Here is a 14,624-nt window from a genome sequence, read left to right as displayed (position 1 = left end):
ATCTCCCACTGCCCCGATCCCCCAAAGACCCCGGGGGGGGGGAGCAGGGGCAGCGTGCTGAGCCCTGCAGTGACGGAGTGGAGAAGGGAGGGTTAAAGCAGCAGCTGATCCCGCAGCCCTTCTGCCCGCAGCTAATGGCGCGGTTAAATCACCCAGGGCCGGCTACGGCGAGACGCAGGCAGCAGCCTCTTGCTGCCGGATACCTGCGGTCTCCAGCGCCGGCAGCGGGGAGCTGCCGGGCTCCGCGTGAGCATCCTTCAGTGCACAGCCGGAAAACAGCCTCGGGGGGAAAAGCCGGAGAACAGGCTGCGAGGGCTCCGTGGGGCTGCCGCAGGAGCGGAGCCGAGCGGGGCCTGGAGGCAGGTCTGCTGCGGGCAGGGAGGCAGGACGGGGTGGCAGAGCCGCGCTCAGGTTCCTGCCCCTTCCCCAGGCCTGCAGAAAATGCACCCGAGCGCTGAATTTCTTGCAGGCTGGGCTTGGCCTCAGCCGCCCAAGGCACCGCCGAGCCGGCAGGGCAGCCGAGCTGGGGTGCTGCCGGCCCCCTCCGTGCCAGCGGGCTGCATCCGTGCCCGCACCGCCGGAGAGGTGTTCCCGGGGCTCCCAGCCCCAGGACCCGCGCGCCCAAAGCGCAGGAGCGGCGTGTCCTCCCTGGAGCTTGGAGGCAGCAGGGAATCGCGGCAGCTGCCCAGCCCAGACCGAAAGGGAGAGGAGAGGAGCCGATAGGATGGGGAGAGATGGGCACAGCACAGAAACGAGAGGAGGCTGAGAGCAAAGCGAGCCTGTGGCCGCGTTACTGCCCACCCTCGCGAGGAGCCCGGGGAGGAGGCGCCAGGTCCCCGCGGGCAGACACCGAGCCGTGAGAAACCTCTTGCTGCACGCGATGGGCTTATCGTTACAGGGAAACACAGCCAGGGAGGTGGGACGCGGCGCCAGTGCTTGGGCTCCTCCTCCGCTTCTCCCTCCTCCCCACGGCCGTGGGGCTGTGGCTATAGCGGGCACCGGCGGCCGAGAGCACGGAGCCCTGCCGGCATCCCGGAGCAAGGCGGGGAGGTCCAGAGCCCGTGTGCCATCGACAGGAGGATGCTCTGTCTGCCCCGGGCAGGCCGGAGGGGAGCACCGGGGCTGTGACGGGTTCGGGGTAAGAGCAGGAGGGAGTAAACTCACCATCCTTTCACCCTGGAACAAAAAACACTTTTGGGGACATGCAGGAACAAACCGAAGGTGAGGGGATGGGGAAAGTGTCCATGGGAGCAATCCCACCATGGGAAAACAGCAGGAATAGAGAAAGGAGGCAAAAATGTGGCAGGACAGAAAATGATGTGCAGCTCGGGTCTGCAACAGCCCGGGACAAGGCTGCTCTGGAGCAAGCTGTCCATCTGAGCGGGTGCACACAGCAGATCTCAGTTTACTTCTGGAGCAGAGCTCAGGCGGTGACTGGAGGCAGCACGATCTGGCTACCCGCAGTGCCCAGGCATCGGGATCCGGCTACCCGCAGCGCCCAGGTGCCGGATGGCCAAACCGGCCCGCACTCCGGCCCGCCGCAAAGCCAGCCGGCTTTCAGCAAGCCGCCGCCCGCTCGCAGCACTGCCGCGCGTGCGACACAGCACACGTGGCAGCCGCCCCGGCAGCACCGCGCTGCCCGCCAGCCCGGCACAAGGGCTCTTCCCGGAGGCAGCTGGTCCAAACGTCTCCGGTGCCAGGGAGCTTGGTGGGGGGGGTCTGGACCTGTGCAGCTGGGGCTCCTGGGCCCCCTGGCTTTGGCAGTATTAGCGTGGGTGAGCAGGAAAGGGGTTGGGAAAGGGAAAAGCAAGCAAGCAGGAAGCAGAAAAGCTCAAGACAAACTGTTTCTCTGCCAGCACTTAAGAGTTGTTAAGGGACACCCAAACTGATAAAGATTTTACTTGCTCTACAGCCAACCCGCAAAGTTGGTTTCTTCTCTTCCATTGCGCCAAAGCCTGGAAGCATCCAAGATCAGTTTAAAGAGAGACCATATGGGGAGATGGTTGTGTTGACCCCTTCGGGAGGGCTGCACAAGCCAGGGAGAAGTGCGGGTGGAGGCAGCTGCATGAACGGTCTGTCTTCTCCAGACGCCGAGATCCGGCTGTTAGAGAAGCGCTGCTGCGGCTCAGCGTGGCTCTGCAGCACCTGCACCCGCCGCCCACGGGCTCCCGAAGGGAAGCTCCCCTGCAGCCCACGCGGCCCTGTGGGGCTGTGCACAGTGCCCGGCTTCTTCCGGAGGAGTGCAGGTCTCCAGGCCCGGCTCCTGCAGGCGTTTTGGAGCCGGTGCAGCCTGCCCTGTGCCTCTCAGATGTGCAGCACATCTGGGGAGGGTTCGGCTGGGGATGCCTGTCCAGCCCCCAGGACGTGCAGCACTTGCACCGTCCCCCGTGGCCGTGTCTGCAGCGTGACGTGGCCTGGGACAGGTCTCACACCAGCTCCCAACAGGCCATGGGATTCATGGAAAGATGGAGTTCCCCAAAGATGGAGCCTTCATGATGGTCTGATGGCAGCTGAACAACCCCCCTCCACCGCAACACCTTCCCAGGAACCTCCACCCTGATTTTGCCCTGCGGCTGGAGGAGGAAACACTGAGTGGGACCAGAAAACATGCCAGCAGGCAGAGCGAACCTTACCACCTGAGGGACCCTCCTGGCCAGAAGGGCAGGAGCTGGCTGCGAGCAAGGGGGGCTCACACCTTTCAGCCCCCCCCCAAGCACCCACATCCCTGGGACCTGCATTCCCCAGGTGCCTGCATCCCTGGTGCTGCATCATTGCGTACCTACATCCCAGGAGCCTGCATCCCCGGGGCCAGCATCCCCTGCCTCCCTGGATCCTTGCATCCCTGGATCCTTGCATCCCCGGGGCCAGCATCCCCTGCCTCCTGGATGCCCGCATCCCTGGATCCTTGCATCCCCGGGGCCAGCATCCCCTGCCTCCTGGATGCCCGCATCCCCGGGGCTGCAGCCCGGGCTAACCCCCCGGCACCCCGGCAGCTGCAGCCCCCGGTGCCCGCGTCCCGGGGCCGCCCCTCCCGCCGGGGCGCAGCGCGCCGCCCCGAGGCCGCGGCGAGGGGCGGCGGCGGGGGCGGGCCGGGCCCGCAGTGGAGGGCGGGGCGGCGGCGCCTCGCCCGGGCCCGCAGGCGGCCGCCCCGGCTCGGCTCCGGCTCCGGCTCGGCTCCGGCTCGGGCTCCGGCTCCGGCTGCGGCGGGGGCGGCGCGGCGGCCCCTCCTGCTCGGGCTGCTGGGAGTTGTGGTCCGCGGAGCGGCGGCGGCGGCGAGCGGGCGCGGAGCGGCGGCGGCCCCGGCGCGGCCCGGGCGCAGGTCGGTACCGCCGCGGCGGGGGCGGCGCGGGCGGCGGCGGGGCCCGGCGGGCTCCGCCCGGGCGGCGGCGGCGGCAGCGGGGGGGCCCGGGCGGCCGCGGGAGGGGGGTCCCGGCGCCGGGGACTGGCGGCGGAGCGGAGCGCAGCTCTGCCCGGCCCGGGGCCAGGCGGGGGTCGGCATCGGCCGGGCGACACCATCCCACCAGCAGCGCCACGCGCCCGGTGACACCGCCGTGCCAAGTGGCATCGCCACGCCGGCGACACCGCCACGCCGGGCAACGCTGCCAGGCTGGGTGACACCAGCACGCCGGGTGACACCAGCATGCTGGGTGATGCTGCCAGGCTGGGTGACAACAGCACGCCGGGTGACACCAGCATGCTGGGTGATGCTGCCAGGCTGGGTGACACCAGCACGCCGGGTGACACCGCCACGCTGGGTGATGCTGCCAGGCTGGGTGACACCCGCCCGCAGGGTGACACCGCCGCCCGGGGCACGCCGCGGGAACGGGCGAAGCGGCAGCCCCCTCGCTGCCTGGCCGCGCTCCAGCGCTGTAGTAACAGCCTGCCTCGCCTGCCTCACCCCAACGCTTGTTTACCCAGAGGAGGCTCCTCGCGCCGCTCCCGAAGGCGACGCCGCGCGTGCCGAGCCAAGGACGGCCCCGCCGAGCGTCCCCGGCGCCGTGGGGCGAGCGGCGCGGGGATCCCCGCCAGGCCGGGCGCGGCCCGCCTCCTCCTCGGAGGAAGGCTCGCGCCCCGGCTGAGCGCTCGGGATTTTAACTTTCTGCTGCATCGAAGCCTTTCTGGCTCCATTATGTAACGCGGCTGCTGCCTGGCACCGAGCGCTCGGTTCCACATCCTGCACAACTTCAGCGCAATTCTGAATTGATTTCCACTATTTTGGACTGCTGCTGCTGTTTATTATTAGCTGACGCTCCTTTTCTTGGATCTCGGGCCACCGCGCGCCTCCGCTCGTCCCCAGCTCAGCGCCGAGGCAGAGCGGCGGGTGCAGCCGCGCTGGAGGCGCAGACCGGCCCTGGCAGCGGGTCCCAGCCGCGGCGGCACGCGGGGCCCCGCACGGAGCCCAGGCAGCGCCGGGGGCCCGCTCCGCCGGGGAGGGGACGTTTCCCAGCCAGGCACAGCCTCTCCGGCGGATGGTTTTGAACTGGTTTGCACTGGGGCTGCCCGTGCCAGCGAGCTGGGCCGGATCCATGCACGAGGCGCTGCCCGAAGGGTCCCCGGTGAAACTGGGGGCTGCGGCGTTTGGAGGGATGCCAGGCAGCGGGAACGGGGAACAGTTGCCTTACGGTTCCTGGATGGCTCCGCCGTGCCGCGTGGGCACCCGGGCGCAGGGCACGCGCGCCGCAGGGAAGCAGGGTGGAGTGCAGTCGGCTGGAGACGTCCCTGCCCTCGGAGACCCCCGGCTTGGCTGGGCGTGAAACCGCCCCAGCCCCGGCCCCGGCCCCGCACGAGGTCTGCGGCGAGGGCAGGCCCCGGCCAGCGCGCAGGCAGCTGAGGTGCATCCCCATTGCGATCGATAGGTAAACGCATGTCTGCTAACGAGCTGCAGGAGCTCGGCAGGGAGGCATGGAAGGGTCTGGATATCTTCCCTGTCTAATAAACCCCTCCTGCTTCTTTAAGTCGGCGCACATACAGATGACAGAGCAGCTCCCACGGCATCTGCCTCCCTCCCCCTTACCTGTATCACCCGTCTCTTTCCCTCCTCCTGCGTGGGGGCTTTGCCCTGCGGCTCCTGCCAGCCTCCCCCTTCCATCGCGGCTCCGGCCCCGGGCTGGCCGCTCCTGCCAGGCCGCGCAGTGGTCGACCCTTCCAGGAGGTGCAGCCTGGGCCCAGCAATGTTGCAGATTAACTGGGTGAGGGCCTGTGTCCTCCATCCCTGGCCCTGGGACAGGCTGCGACCACACACCCAGCCCGAGAGCCTGTCCGGACGGCGGTGGCTGACCCACTGGACGCTCCCGCTCAGCTGCTCTAAGTGCCATCGCCAGTAATTACAGGGCTCCTCCGGGGCTGGCAGCTTTCTGTGCGCTTCCCAGCTACTTTCTGTTTCCCCTCTGCTTCTCCCCCATCGCCTGCTGCTCAGAGGGGGCCGGAGTTTCAGGCCAGCGAGTGTCGTGCATGGTCATGAGGAGCCCAAGCACCTTCTCTTGTCGCCCAGCTGCTTTCCAAAGAGCTTTGGCCATGGACGGCAGCAGCGTTGGTGCGAGGCGTTAAAGGCAGGATTTCCTCCATAGATACCACGAGCAGCCCTTGTCCTTTCCCGCGTGTGTGGCTTCAAGTCGCACCCGGGACGGGGCCGCTCGCAGCAGCACGTGCTGCTGAAGGGCGATTTTGTAGAGCATCCGGCCTCTGGACACAGGTGGAGAGGACAGGCGCTGGGTTTTGGAGAGCCACAAGTTGCTGTGAGCCTTTATCCCGAGCCCAGAGCGAAGCCCAGACCCCAGCAGAGCCCGGGAAGCTTTAGTCGGTGAAACCCCCCTGTGCCCAGACCCGCTGCCATCACCGGTGCCTCCTTGCAGCTGGGGAGTGCGGGGCTGTGCCCCTGCCGGGTGGGGGGAGCGGCTGGGTGTGTGTGGGGCTGCAGACCCCCTTCCCTGCTCGCTTCGTCCCGCTGCTTCGTCTCCGTTTTAGCCTGGTGTCTCACGTGCGTCCCTGTTTTCTCGTGGCATCTGGCTGAGGTCCGCTGGGACGGGCTGCCCTTGCTGCCGCCCGGCCCTGGGGCAGGCTGAGCCTGCAGCCCCCGCTGGGGCCGGGCACCCTCCCGTCTCGTGCCCCATCGTTGGGAAGAGCCTGCCTTGCTCCGAGCCGGACGGGAGGAGCCCGACGCGGGTCCCGGGCGCGGGAGCCACCTGGGAGATGCCATCTGCTGCTGGTGGAAAGCTCTTGTCTCTGGAAGGAGTCATTTCAGAGCATTTAGATGGAGAGGATAAACCGATGCGCTGCGAGATAGGGCTGTTAAGAGACTGCTGGGAGCTTTGCTGCTGGCTGCCTGATCAGCCAGATTTCAGGCACGATAGCGGGGGAAGAGAGGAGGGAAGGAGCAAGAGCCCCAGGGCAGCGAGAGCAGGGGGAGGCCCCGCTCTGCCGCTTCCTTCCTGTGCTACTCGGTACTTACAGATATTTGGGAATTTGTGGAAGATGCCGTGTTGGGGGGGCTGGAGGCTCTGCTCAGCGTGGGACGGTGCTGGGCAGGCCGGGTGGAGCGGGGGCCCTTGTCCGTGCCCTGGCAGGGGACCGCTCCCCCCGTCCCCCCGCGCACCCCACTCCTGCAGAGCCCAGCAGGGAAACCTGCCTCCCTAACGCCTCCGGATTTGTTTCCCCAGAGCCTCCCTGCAGCGCCGCGGTTCAGGATGAGCAGCCCCGGAGCACCCGCGGGGACCCCGCCGCAGGCACGTCACCGCTGACGCCGCCGCACCGCCACCCCCCGAGCACGTAGGCGCGGACCCCGCCGCGGTGCTCCGCTCCGCTCCCCCATGGCAGACCTTGCCCCCCGCGCCCCGAGCAACCTGCATGGTGTGGGTGCCCCTGGGAGCCGCCAGGGCTGACCGCCGGGCCCTCCTGCGCGCGCCCCGCCGCCGCCGCACCACCATGTCTTTGGAGTGGCTGACGGACTGGAGCTGGTCCCTGGACGGACTCCGGGATTTTATCGCCACGGGCATCCAGTCTTTCCGGGACTGCGACACCAGCGCCCTCGCCGCCGTCGCCTGCCTCCTGGTCCTCTTCGTCTGGTACTGCTACCACGTGGGGCGGGAGCAGCCCCGCGCCTACGTCACCGTGAACGCCCTGATGCAGGGCGCCGAGGCCAACGGCTTGCAGAACGGGTACGTGTACTGCCACTCGCCCGAGTGCGTGCGCTGCACCCACAGCGACGGCCTCAACCAGAAGCTCTACCACAACCTGCAGGAATACGCCAAGCGCTACTCCTGGTCCGGCATGGGCAGGATCCACAAGGGCATCCGGGAGCAGGGCCGCTACCTCAACAGCCGGCCCTCCATCCAGAAGCCAGAAGTCTTCTTCTTACCGGACTTGCCGACCATGCCCTATTTCTCCCGGGACGCTCAGAAACACGACGTGGAGTTGCTGGAGCGCAACTTCCAGACCATCCTGTGCGAGTTTGAGACCCTCTACAAGGCTTTCTCAAACTGCAGCCTGCCGCAAGGATGGAAAATGAACAGCACGCCCAGCGGGGAGTGGTTCACCTTCTACCTGGTGAACCAGGGCATGTGCGTGCCCAGGAACTGCAGGAAATGCCCACGGACGTACCGTTTGCTCGGCAGCCTTCGCACCTGCATTGGCAACAACGTCTTTGGGAACGCTTGCATCTCCGTGCTGAGCCCCGGCACCGTCATTGCGGAGCACTACGGCCCCACCAACATCCGCATCCGCTGCCACCTAGGTAAGCGCCCGGCAGCCGGGAGCTGCAGGGTTGTTTCTTGCCGGGCGTCCTCGTGGCCGGCGGCTCCCGAGGCGGTGGGAGCCCGGAGCCCGGCCTGTTGCGCCTGGGGCTCCCTGAGTGCAGCCGCTCGTTGCAGCCCTGGGGCCAGCTCCAGTGTCTGCTCCCACGGCTCGGGGGAGTTTGGGCCGATCACCCGCTGGAGCCAGCAGCCTCCTCGCCACGCTGCGTGCCAGCCTTTCCGGGGCCCCCAGCTCGGCGAGCGGCACGTTGCACCCCGCTCCCGCAGACCCGAGAGTGTGAGCTGCCGCGGGGGTGAGATCGGGCTGCTTTTGCTGCTGGGGTCTCCGAATGACCCCGGCTCTGCGGCTACCCCCGTCTCACCGCGCCAGGGCGGGAGTCCGCCGGGGATGCTGCTGCAGCACCCGAGCTGCCTCCCGGCGCGCGCCCGTCCAGCCGCTCCCCTTACCCGGGTTTCGCGGTGCTCTGTCAGCGGCACAGTTACTGCCACGGTGCACAAGAGCATTGCAGAAAGCTGTGAGCAGAGAGCAGAGCTCCTCTGAAGCGGCAGGATGCTGCTTTTGTGCAAATCGCACGGTAAAGAGGGGGGCACGCGGGTCACTGCCGGGATATCCCCTCCGGCAGAGCTGGTGCTCACCCGCGGCGAGCTGAGCGCTCGCCGTGCCGCGGGGTGCCCGGGATGGAAGTGCCCACGCGGCACAGATGGCCGGGATTCTGCGGCGCTGGAAGCAACGCCGCGAGCACTGGGGGAGGAACTGCACGGGCCCTGCTGGCAAACACCGAGCAATTGTTCAGCCAACTCCTCTTGGGTAAACACACTGAGACTGTGGCTTGCCATTTAATTATTAGTGAGAATCGGGCTTCCGAACCAATCTAACAAGCTCCCTTGTCTTGGAGAGCTGTTGGTGATAGGGGAATTACCCTTCCTAGTGCCAGGAGGGCAGCCCCCCCCTCCGGGGACTCCTGGGCCCCCCCAGGCCTCTGTTAGGCCAGCAGGGTCTATGCTGAGCAATTCTGGGGACGTTCACTCACATGGCGAAGGGCAGAGGACGGTTCCTGGGAACAGAGCGAGTGAGCAGGGTCCAGACTGGTTCAGACAAGACCTCCCCCCCCAGCAGCACAGAGCCAAGAGGATGGTCCCCCACCGGAACACACGTGCCCCTGGTACGCTTGCGGTGCGGGTCACCCCCTTGTCCTCTCCCGTTTCCCCAGGTGCCCCTCCGTCTGCTCTGTGGCCACTGGCAGTCCTGCCAGGACACAGTACTCTGCCCAGGGCACGCCGAAGGGCTGCTCAGGGACTCGGTGACATCCCCACCTTGGTGCTGGTGTCCCGGCTCTCCTGTGCACGTAGGAGACAGACAGACCGACGGACAGACAGCCCTCTGGGGCCGGCTCACTCTGACAAGCCAGGACGGACTTTGCTCTGGGCACCTGCCATCAGTGCAGCCGAATCCCTCTCTAGGCTTTCCCCAAGCCCAGCTGCCCGGGGTGCTTTGCTGAGCCCACAGGGCCAAACTGGGCCACCAGCCCTGCCCCTCCAAGGGACGGGAAGGCGTCCCTGGGGAGCACTGCTCTGGAAGGATACGCCGTGCACTGCGAGCCGCCTCCTCCCACGGCTTCCCTGGCTGCTCAGCTCGCTCCTTCCAGCTGGAGTGCCTCCAGCTGAGGCCGTTGTGCAGGGAAGTCAGTTTGTTTCTTGTAGACTTTGAAGCATGCATTAGAAAACCAGACCAGCTTTTAACTCTCCCAGCTCTGCTGGGCGGCTGGGAGCCCCTGCTGTGCTCACTTGGTTTTGGCATCACTTTGAAATCCATTGCTGCTCGTGTTCCCAGCATTGTCACGTGAGCCTTGACCCCCTTCTCAGCCATATCAGCATCCACAGGGCAGGCGGGCTCTGCGTCAGCTCCCGCGGTCCTCAGCTCTGCGGTGGGTGGCTTTCCTGATGCGCAGGGTGGGGGGATCGGCCCTTGCCACACTGGCCTGACTTGTGCTAATATTTTAGGAAAAGATCCATTTTATTTCTGGGGTTGTCCTTTTTCATGGGGCCTTCGCAGAGCTTCTCCTCTTCTGAGGCTCCTGCAGTCCTCATGAGTTTCTGGCCTTGCAGCTGCATGGTAGATGGCTGATGCGGCATCTCAGGTGGGTGACCAAGTCACAAGGCAGGTGATGTGAATGATGCAAGGTCAAATGGGGAGTTTGAGGCAGAGCCAGGAATTGAGCCCATTTCTCAAATCCCCGTGCAGCATTTTCCTGCTAATCTAGCCTTGCAGCAGGCAGGGTAATGGCAGCAGTGCTGGAGAGAGATAAGAGCGCAGGCTGTCTCTGCCTCTGGCCCTGAAGCCAGAAAAATGCATCAGGAAACTGGCCTCCTGCATGCACCCCATGCTTCGCAGACTCCGGGGACTCGGCAGCCGTTCCAGGTACAGAGTAGCATACCGACGATGCTCAGCACATCGGGGCACCCACAGCCACGGCTCAGGGCTGCTGGGGAGCAGCTGGGCAGGAGGGGTGCTGCGCGGGGGCAGGCTGCTGCTGAGGTGCATCAGCTCGGCTGGGAAGGGCTCAGGCTTTGGAGTTCGGCTTGCAGATGCAGTGGCAGCTTTGTATTTTTTGAACCCTGGACTTTGCCATGAACTGAGCTTGGTTCAGCAGCTGCTGTTCCTGCTCTCTAGAAGGACACAGCCCCTCGTCTCCACTCTGCCCTTCGGCAGCAGCAGCAGCGTGGCGCTTGCGCGGAGCTTGCCTTCGCATTTCAGGACGTGCTGGGAGACGGCCCTGGGGCACAGCACGGCCTGACTCGCCTCTGTCCTCTCTCTTTGTGCCCGAAGGTCTGAAGACTCCCAGCAACTGCGAGCTCGTGGTGGGGGGCGAACCTCAGTGCTGGGCTGAGGGCCGGTGCCTGCTCTTCGATGACTCCTTCCTGCACACTGCGTTTCATGAAGGTAAGCACAAAGCGCGTGGCAGCCCCTGGCTCTCGCCTTGCAGGTCCCCGCAGCCTCCTCTCGCATGCTGCCAGCTCCGGCAGGGCCTGGGAGGAGCAGGCAAGCAGCACGAGCTGTGCACAGCCCCTTTTTCTGCCAAGATGTCTGCAGGGCCTGGAGACATTTGGATCCCTTGCAGATTAGACCACGGATGCCCTTGGCTTGTACCAGGGTCCAAAGCACAGGGAAGGCAGTATCCCCGTTCCTGGCACTGCCAGGACCCACACATCACTAGAGCTCCCGGCTGCTTCAGGCTAGCAGAGCTTGCCCAGTCCCCTTTGCCTGGTCGACCTCCTGGAGGCCTCTCCTCAGCCTGCCCTATGGCTCATTTCTCTTCTAAGCCTACAGTTTGATTTCAGCCTTGCAGTACTGTCACAAACACTCGCCAGTGCAGCACGGGTGCCTCACGGCCCTCTCCACGCCATGACAGCAGGCACAAAGAGGCATCCCTCTTCCTCCAGAGCTTTGCGAGGCTGCTCAGCTCCTGCTGCTGACGGCCACAGCATCCTCACGCCCTTGCACACCGCACCGCTACCGGCTGCAGCCTGGCCCTGCTGCATCGCAGCGGACCAGCACGTGAAGTGCCAGAGAGGCCCTTTGCTCCCATGGAGGGAGAAAAGCTGCACTGGATCCCAGAGTCCAGACCCAGCCAAGGCAGACTCTGCATCGCCGGTCGCGCCCCAGGTACTCGCCAGTGCTCAGGACAGGCAGTCCCTTGTGCAGCCCATCTAGCTGTAGCTTGGACCCATCTGACACCTCTCCCACCCTCTGGGTTAGATCGCAACTGGTCTGGCTTTTTCCACAAGGCTCCCACCAGTTTCCTAGAGCTTAGATCATCCTAAAACTTTTGGTGGCTGTGACCTCAGGTAGACTGAATTCATGCCTCCCTGGAAAAACGCAGCATTGCAGGTGGGAAGGAGCAGGAACGCTGGCCTGTTTTGTTGTCTCTCTCCTCCCAGCTAGAGGCTGTACTGTTTCAGCTCTCCTGGATTAACCGGCATTAGTTGCTGATGGCATAAAAGCATCAAGCAGAGCTCTTTTACGCAGGGGAACGTGTGAAGAGAGTGGGAGAACAAAAGCTGCTGCTCCCACATAGACTCTGCTATGGATTTGGAAAACGCAGCTTATTTCAGAGCTGCGGGGATAGGGAAGGCCAGAATAGCACAGCGGAGTCAGTGCTTTGCTCTGAGACAGAGCTGGAATGAAAGCTGTCTTTAAACAGCAAGCCCGGTGTCATCACGCCTGCTGCCCTGAGGTGGGAAACCTTCGTGACTGACTGCAAAAAGCAGCGCTGGGGGGTCTGTTCACACGCTGTGCAGCCATGCGAGGACTCAGCTTCCAGAGAAGGGACCCTCGCTGTCCAGCATGCACCAACAGAGCGGCTGCATGTCACACGCGACTGCCCTGAGCTGCGTCAGCCTGGCCCTGTCGCTCTGCGCACGTACCTGCCCCAGAGGCATTGCAGCCTCCTCCCCGGATGCCTCAGCTCCCCGGTGCTCCTGGCTTCCTCAGGTGCGGTGCGGAGGCCGTCCCCGTGCCGGCTCAGGGTGAGCACAGGTCTCCCTGATGCGAGCAGGGCAGGAGAGAAGCTGTGACACCTCGTTGCTGCGAGCTCCCGTCTCACCAAGCTCTTGTGTCCCATCCAGGTCCCCCCGAGGAGGGGCCCCGCGTGGTCTTCATGGTGGATCTGTGGCACCCCAACGTCGCGGCTGCTGAGCGCCAAGCCCTCGATTTTATCTTTGCTCCAGGACGATGAGCACGCTGCCTCGACGTCGTGGGTTCGAGGGCAGTCGAATGGCCCAGCAGGCTTTGCTGACTGAGCTCCTGCCACAGGTCCAGCTTCCCCCTTGGAAGCCTGCCTCACGGAAAGCTTTCTCACCGCACGTAGCGTTGGGTTCTTCCCTCCGTTGGGTTCTTGTAAATGGAAACTTCCAACTTGTATTAACTCCCCATCTCTTTCTTTCCATCATTGCTTCAGGGATTCTTTTCCAACATGACGGCGCATTATTTTCACACTGTGGTTAGATGCAGTACTACTCTAGTACGTGTTACGTTGCTACTGTGTTTTGCAGTGTTCAGAATTAGACTAACAAAACCAAGGGTGTATGTTTGAATGTAATAATGTAAAATTTCTCGTGGTCATCAAAAGAACAACACACACGCACATAAAAACAGCAAAGCAGCCAAACAGTGAAGCGCTGCACTCAGCCTGCCTCTGTCCAGGTTTGCAGTCACCTTGCAGAGAGCCGGACGGGGTGCTGAGGGCTGCAGCAGGCTCACTGCCGCCCTGGGCGTGAAGCACATTCAGGGCAGGGGCCGTGCAGGCAGAGGGCAAACCGGGACGAAATTAGGGCAGTACTTTGCCGACAGAGAGCTCTTGCACACAGGGCCAGAGGCTCCCGCTTTATCTCTAGCATGTGAGTAGTGCCCCAGGGCTGCCGAGAAGCACGTGTCAGCCCCTGGCCCTTTTGCCTTGAGAAATCATTTTGTCATACTGGATGCAGAAAACACCAAAATGCCGTCTCCCCTGCTTTCCACGCAGCTGGAAGTGCCGGCAGCCAGAGCAAGGCAGCGAGCCCAGGAAAGCACGTGACGTACATCCTGTCGAGGGGACGGCTGCACAGCAGGCCCTGCTCTGTAATCTGACCAAAGGCTTTATCAGTTTGCCTAAATCCCCTCGCTTTATCCGCAACCTTCAATTTTCACAACTCAAGGCTGGGAAGCCCCTGCAGAGGCAGGGAGGCTTGTTTGGAAATGCAGAGTACAGCTTTTGTTTTTCTGTAGACAAAGGACATTAAAGGGAGGAGGTCAGGCTTCCTTCTGCTTCTGGATTTTCTCCTTTTCCTACAGCAAGAGTGAGCATACAGAGAGAGGCAGCTCCAAAATACCTGACAACCGAGGGAGGGTTTTCAAAGGTAGAGGGCATTTAATTCTGCAGCACAAGAGAAACAGCCCTCCGCCTACCTCTAGGAGTCCTGCCCACCTAGCAACCACCATGCTTTTCTCAAAGTCTGTCCCAGCATTCAAGGTTTGTCTGGGGGTTTTGGGTACAGAGCTACCAGCTAGTTTATAACATGCTACACTTGAAGCACAGCATGTCATGGATGCTCACCGCCGTACTTGCTCCTCTGGTTGGAAAGCAGCTGCGATAGGCTAGACAACTGCAAGAGGCAGCTGCCTTGGCAAGGGCCTTGGGATCATTCACTTCCCAGCGTTGTGCCAGGGAGGAAACCCAGCCCAGTTCCAGTAAGATTTCTATACAGATTTTTCAGTGATTAGATTGCAAGATAAGGCAGAGATTTCAAATACATCTGAAATATTTTTTACACCTGTCTTGTTACAGAATATCTGAAATGCATGATTTCTACACACATTGACTACTTGGAACAGATTCTGAGGAAGCAGGCTGGCTTGTTAACTGTCTTACAGTTTGGTAACATTCATACAGTGGATAAGCAAAGATTATCAATAAACAGTTGTGCTGAAAACAGAATGGGCTCTGCCTGCATGTGTAACTATTCCAGGATAAAGCAAAACATTGAGGATTTGGATCCGTCCTACCTAAGCTGGCTCCAACCTGCTGAGGCCTCTGCACAACTTCCCAGTTTGCTAGTAAGGAGAGATGTACAGCAAAGCCAGAACTCTGGGGGCGGAGGAAGGGGCGCACCTGGGCTGAGTTTGCAAGTGATACAGTAAGCAAGGATATTGCTTTAAAATATCTGGCCCCATGGCACTTCTGTCCATTTCTGGCCAGGCCCATCTCTGTCCTGACCAGTTTTTAGCCTCTCTGTCCGGGATCTCACCAGCAGTCCATTAGCAGCCATGCTGTTAAGGAGTGCAAGGAATATCTGCTTTGAATCTCCCTGTGTTTATCACACCCCTTTGGTCCATGAATT

At 63.1% G+C, this 14,624-nt stretch overlaps 1 protein-coding gene across 1 annotated transcript; it reads left to right on the top strand.

The window, feature by feature from the left end:
- The first annotated feature begins 3,105 nt into the window (after positions 1–3,105).
- Positions 3,106–14,221, top strand: ASPHD2 (aspartate beta-hydroxylase domain containing 2). Its single transcript, XM_064521862.1, has 4 exons — positions 3,106–3,319; positions 6,657–7,729; positions 10,576–10,689; positions 12,375–14,221. The coding sequence occupies exons 2-4, from the start codon at positions 6,844–6,846 to the stop codon at positions 12,482–12,484; spliced, it is 1,110 nt and encodes a 369-aa protein (XP_064377932.1). The 5' UTR covers positions 3,106–3,319; positions 6,657–6,843; the 3' UTR covers positions 12,485–14,221.
- The last annotated feature ends 403 nt before the right edge of the window (positions 14,222–14,624 follow it).

This window comes from Dromaius novaehollandiae, chromosome 17 (assembly GCF_036370855.1).
Source record: "Dromaius novaehollandiae isolate bDroNov1 chromosome 17, bDroNov1.hap1, whole genome shotgun sequence".
Taxonomy (NCBI): Eukaryota; Metazoa; Chordata; class Aves; order Casuariiformes; family Dromaiidae; genus Dromaius; species Dromaius novaehollandiae.
This window is presented reverse-complemented; position numbering and strand designations above follow the sequence as displayed.

Bases quoted from the DNA above. Each gene is read 5' to 3' on its own strand.
- ASPHD2 (XM_064521862.1), top strand. From the start codon at position 6,844: ATGGTGTGGGTGCCCCTGGGAGCCGCCAGGGCTGACCGCCGGGCCCTC. The intron at 7,730-10,575 runs GTAAGCGCCCGG...TTGTGCCCGAAG, and splicing joins CCGCATCCGCTGCCACCTAG to GTCTGAAGACTCCCAGCAAC. The intron at 10,690-12,374 runs GTAAGCACAAAG...TGTCCCATCCAG, and splicing joins GCACACTGCGTTTCATGAAG to GTCCCCCCGAGGAGGGGCCC.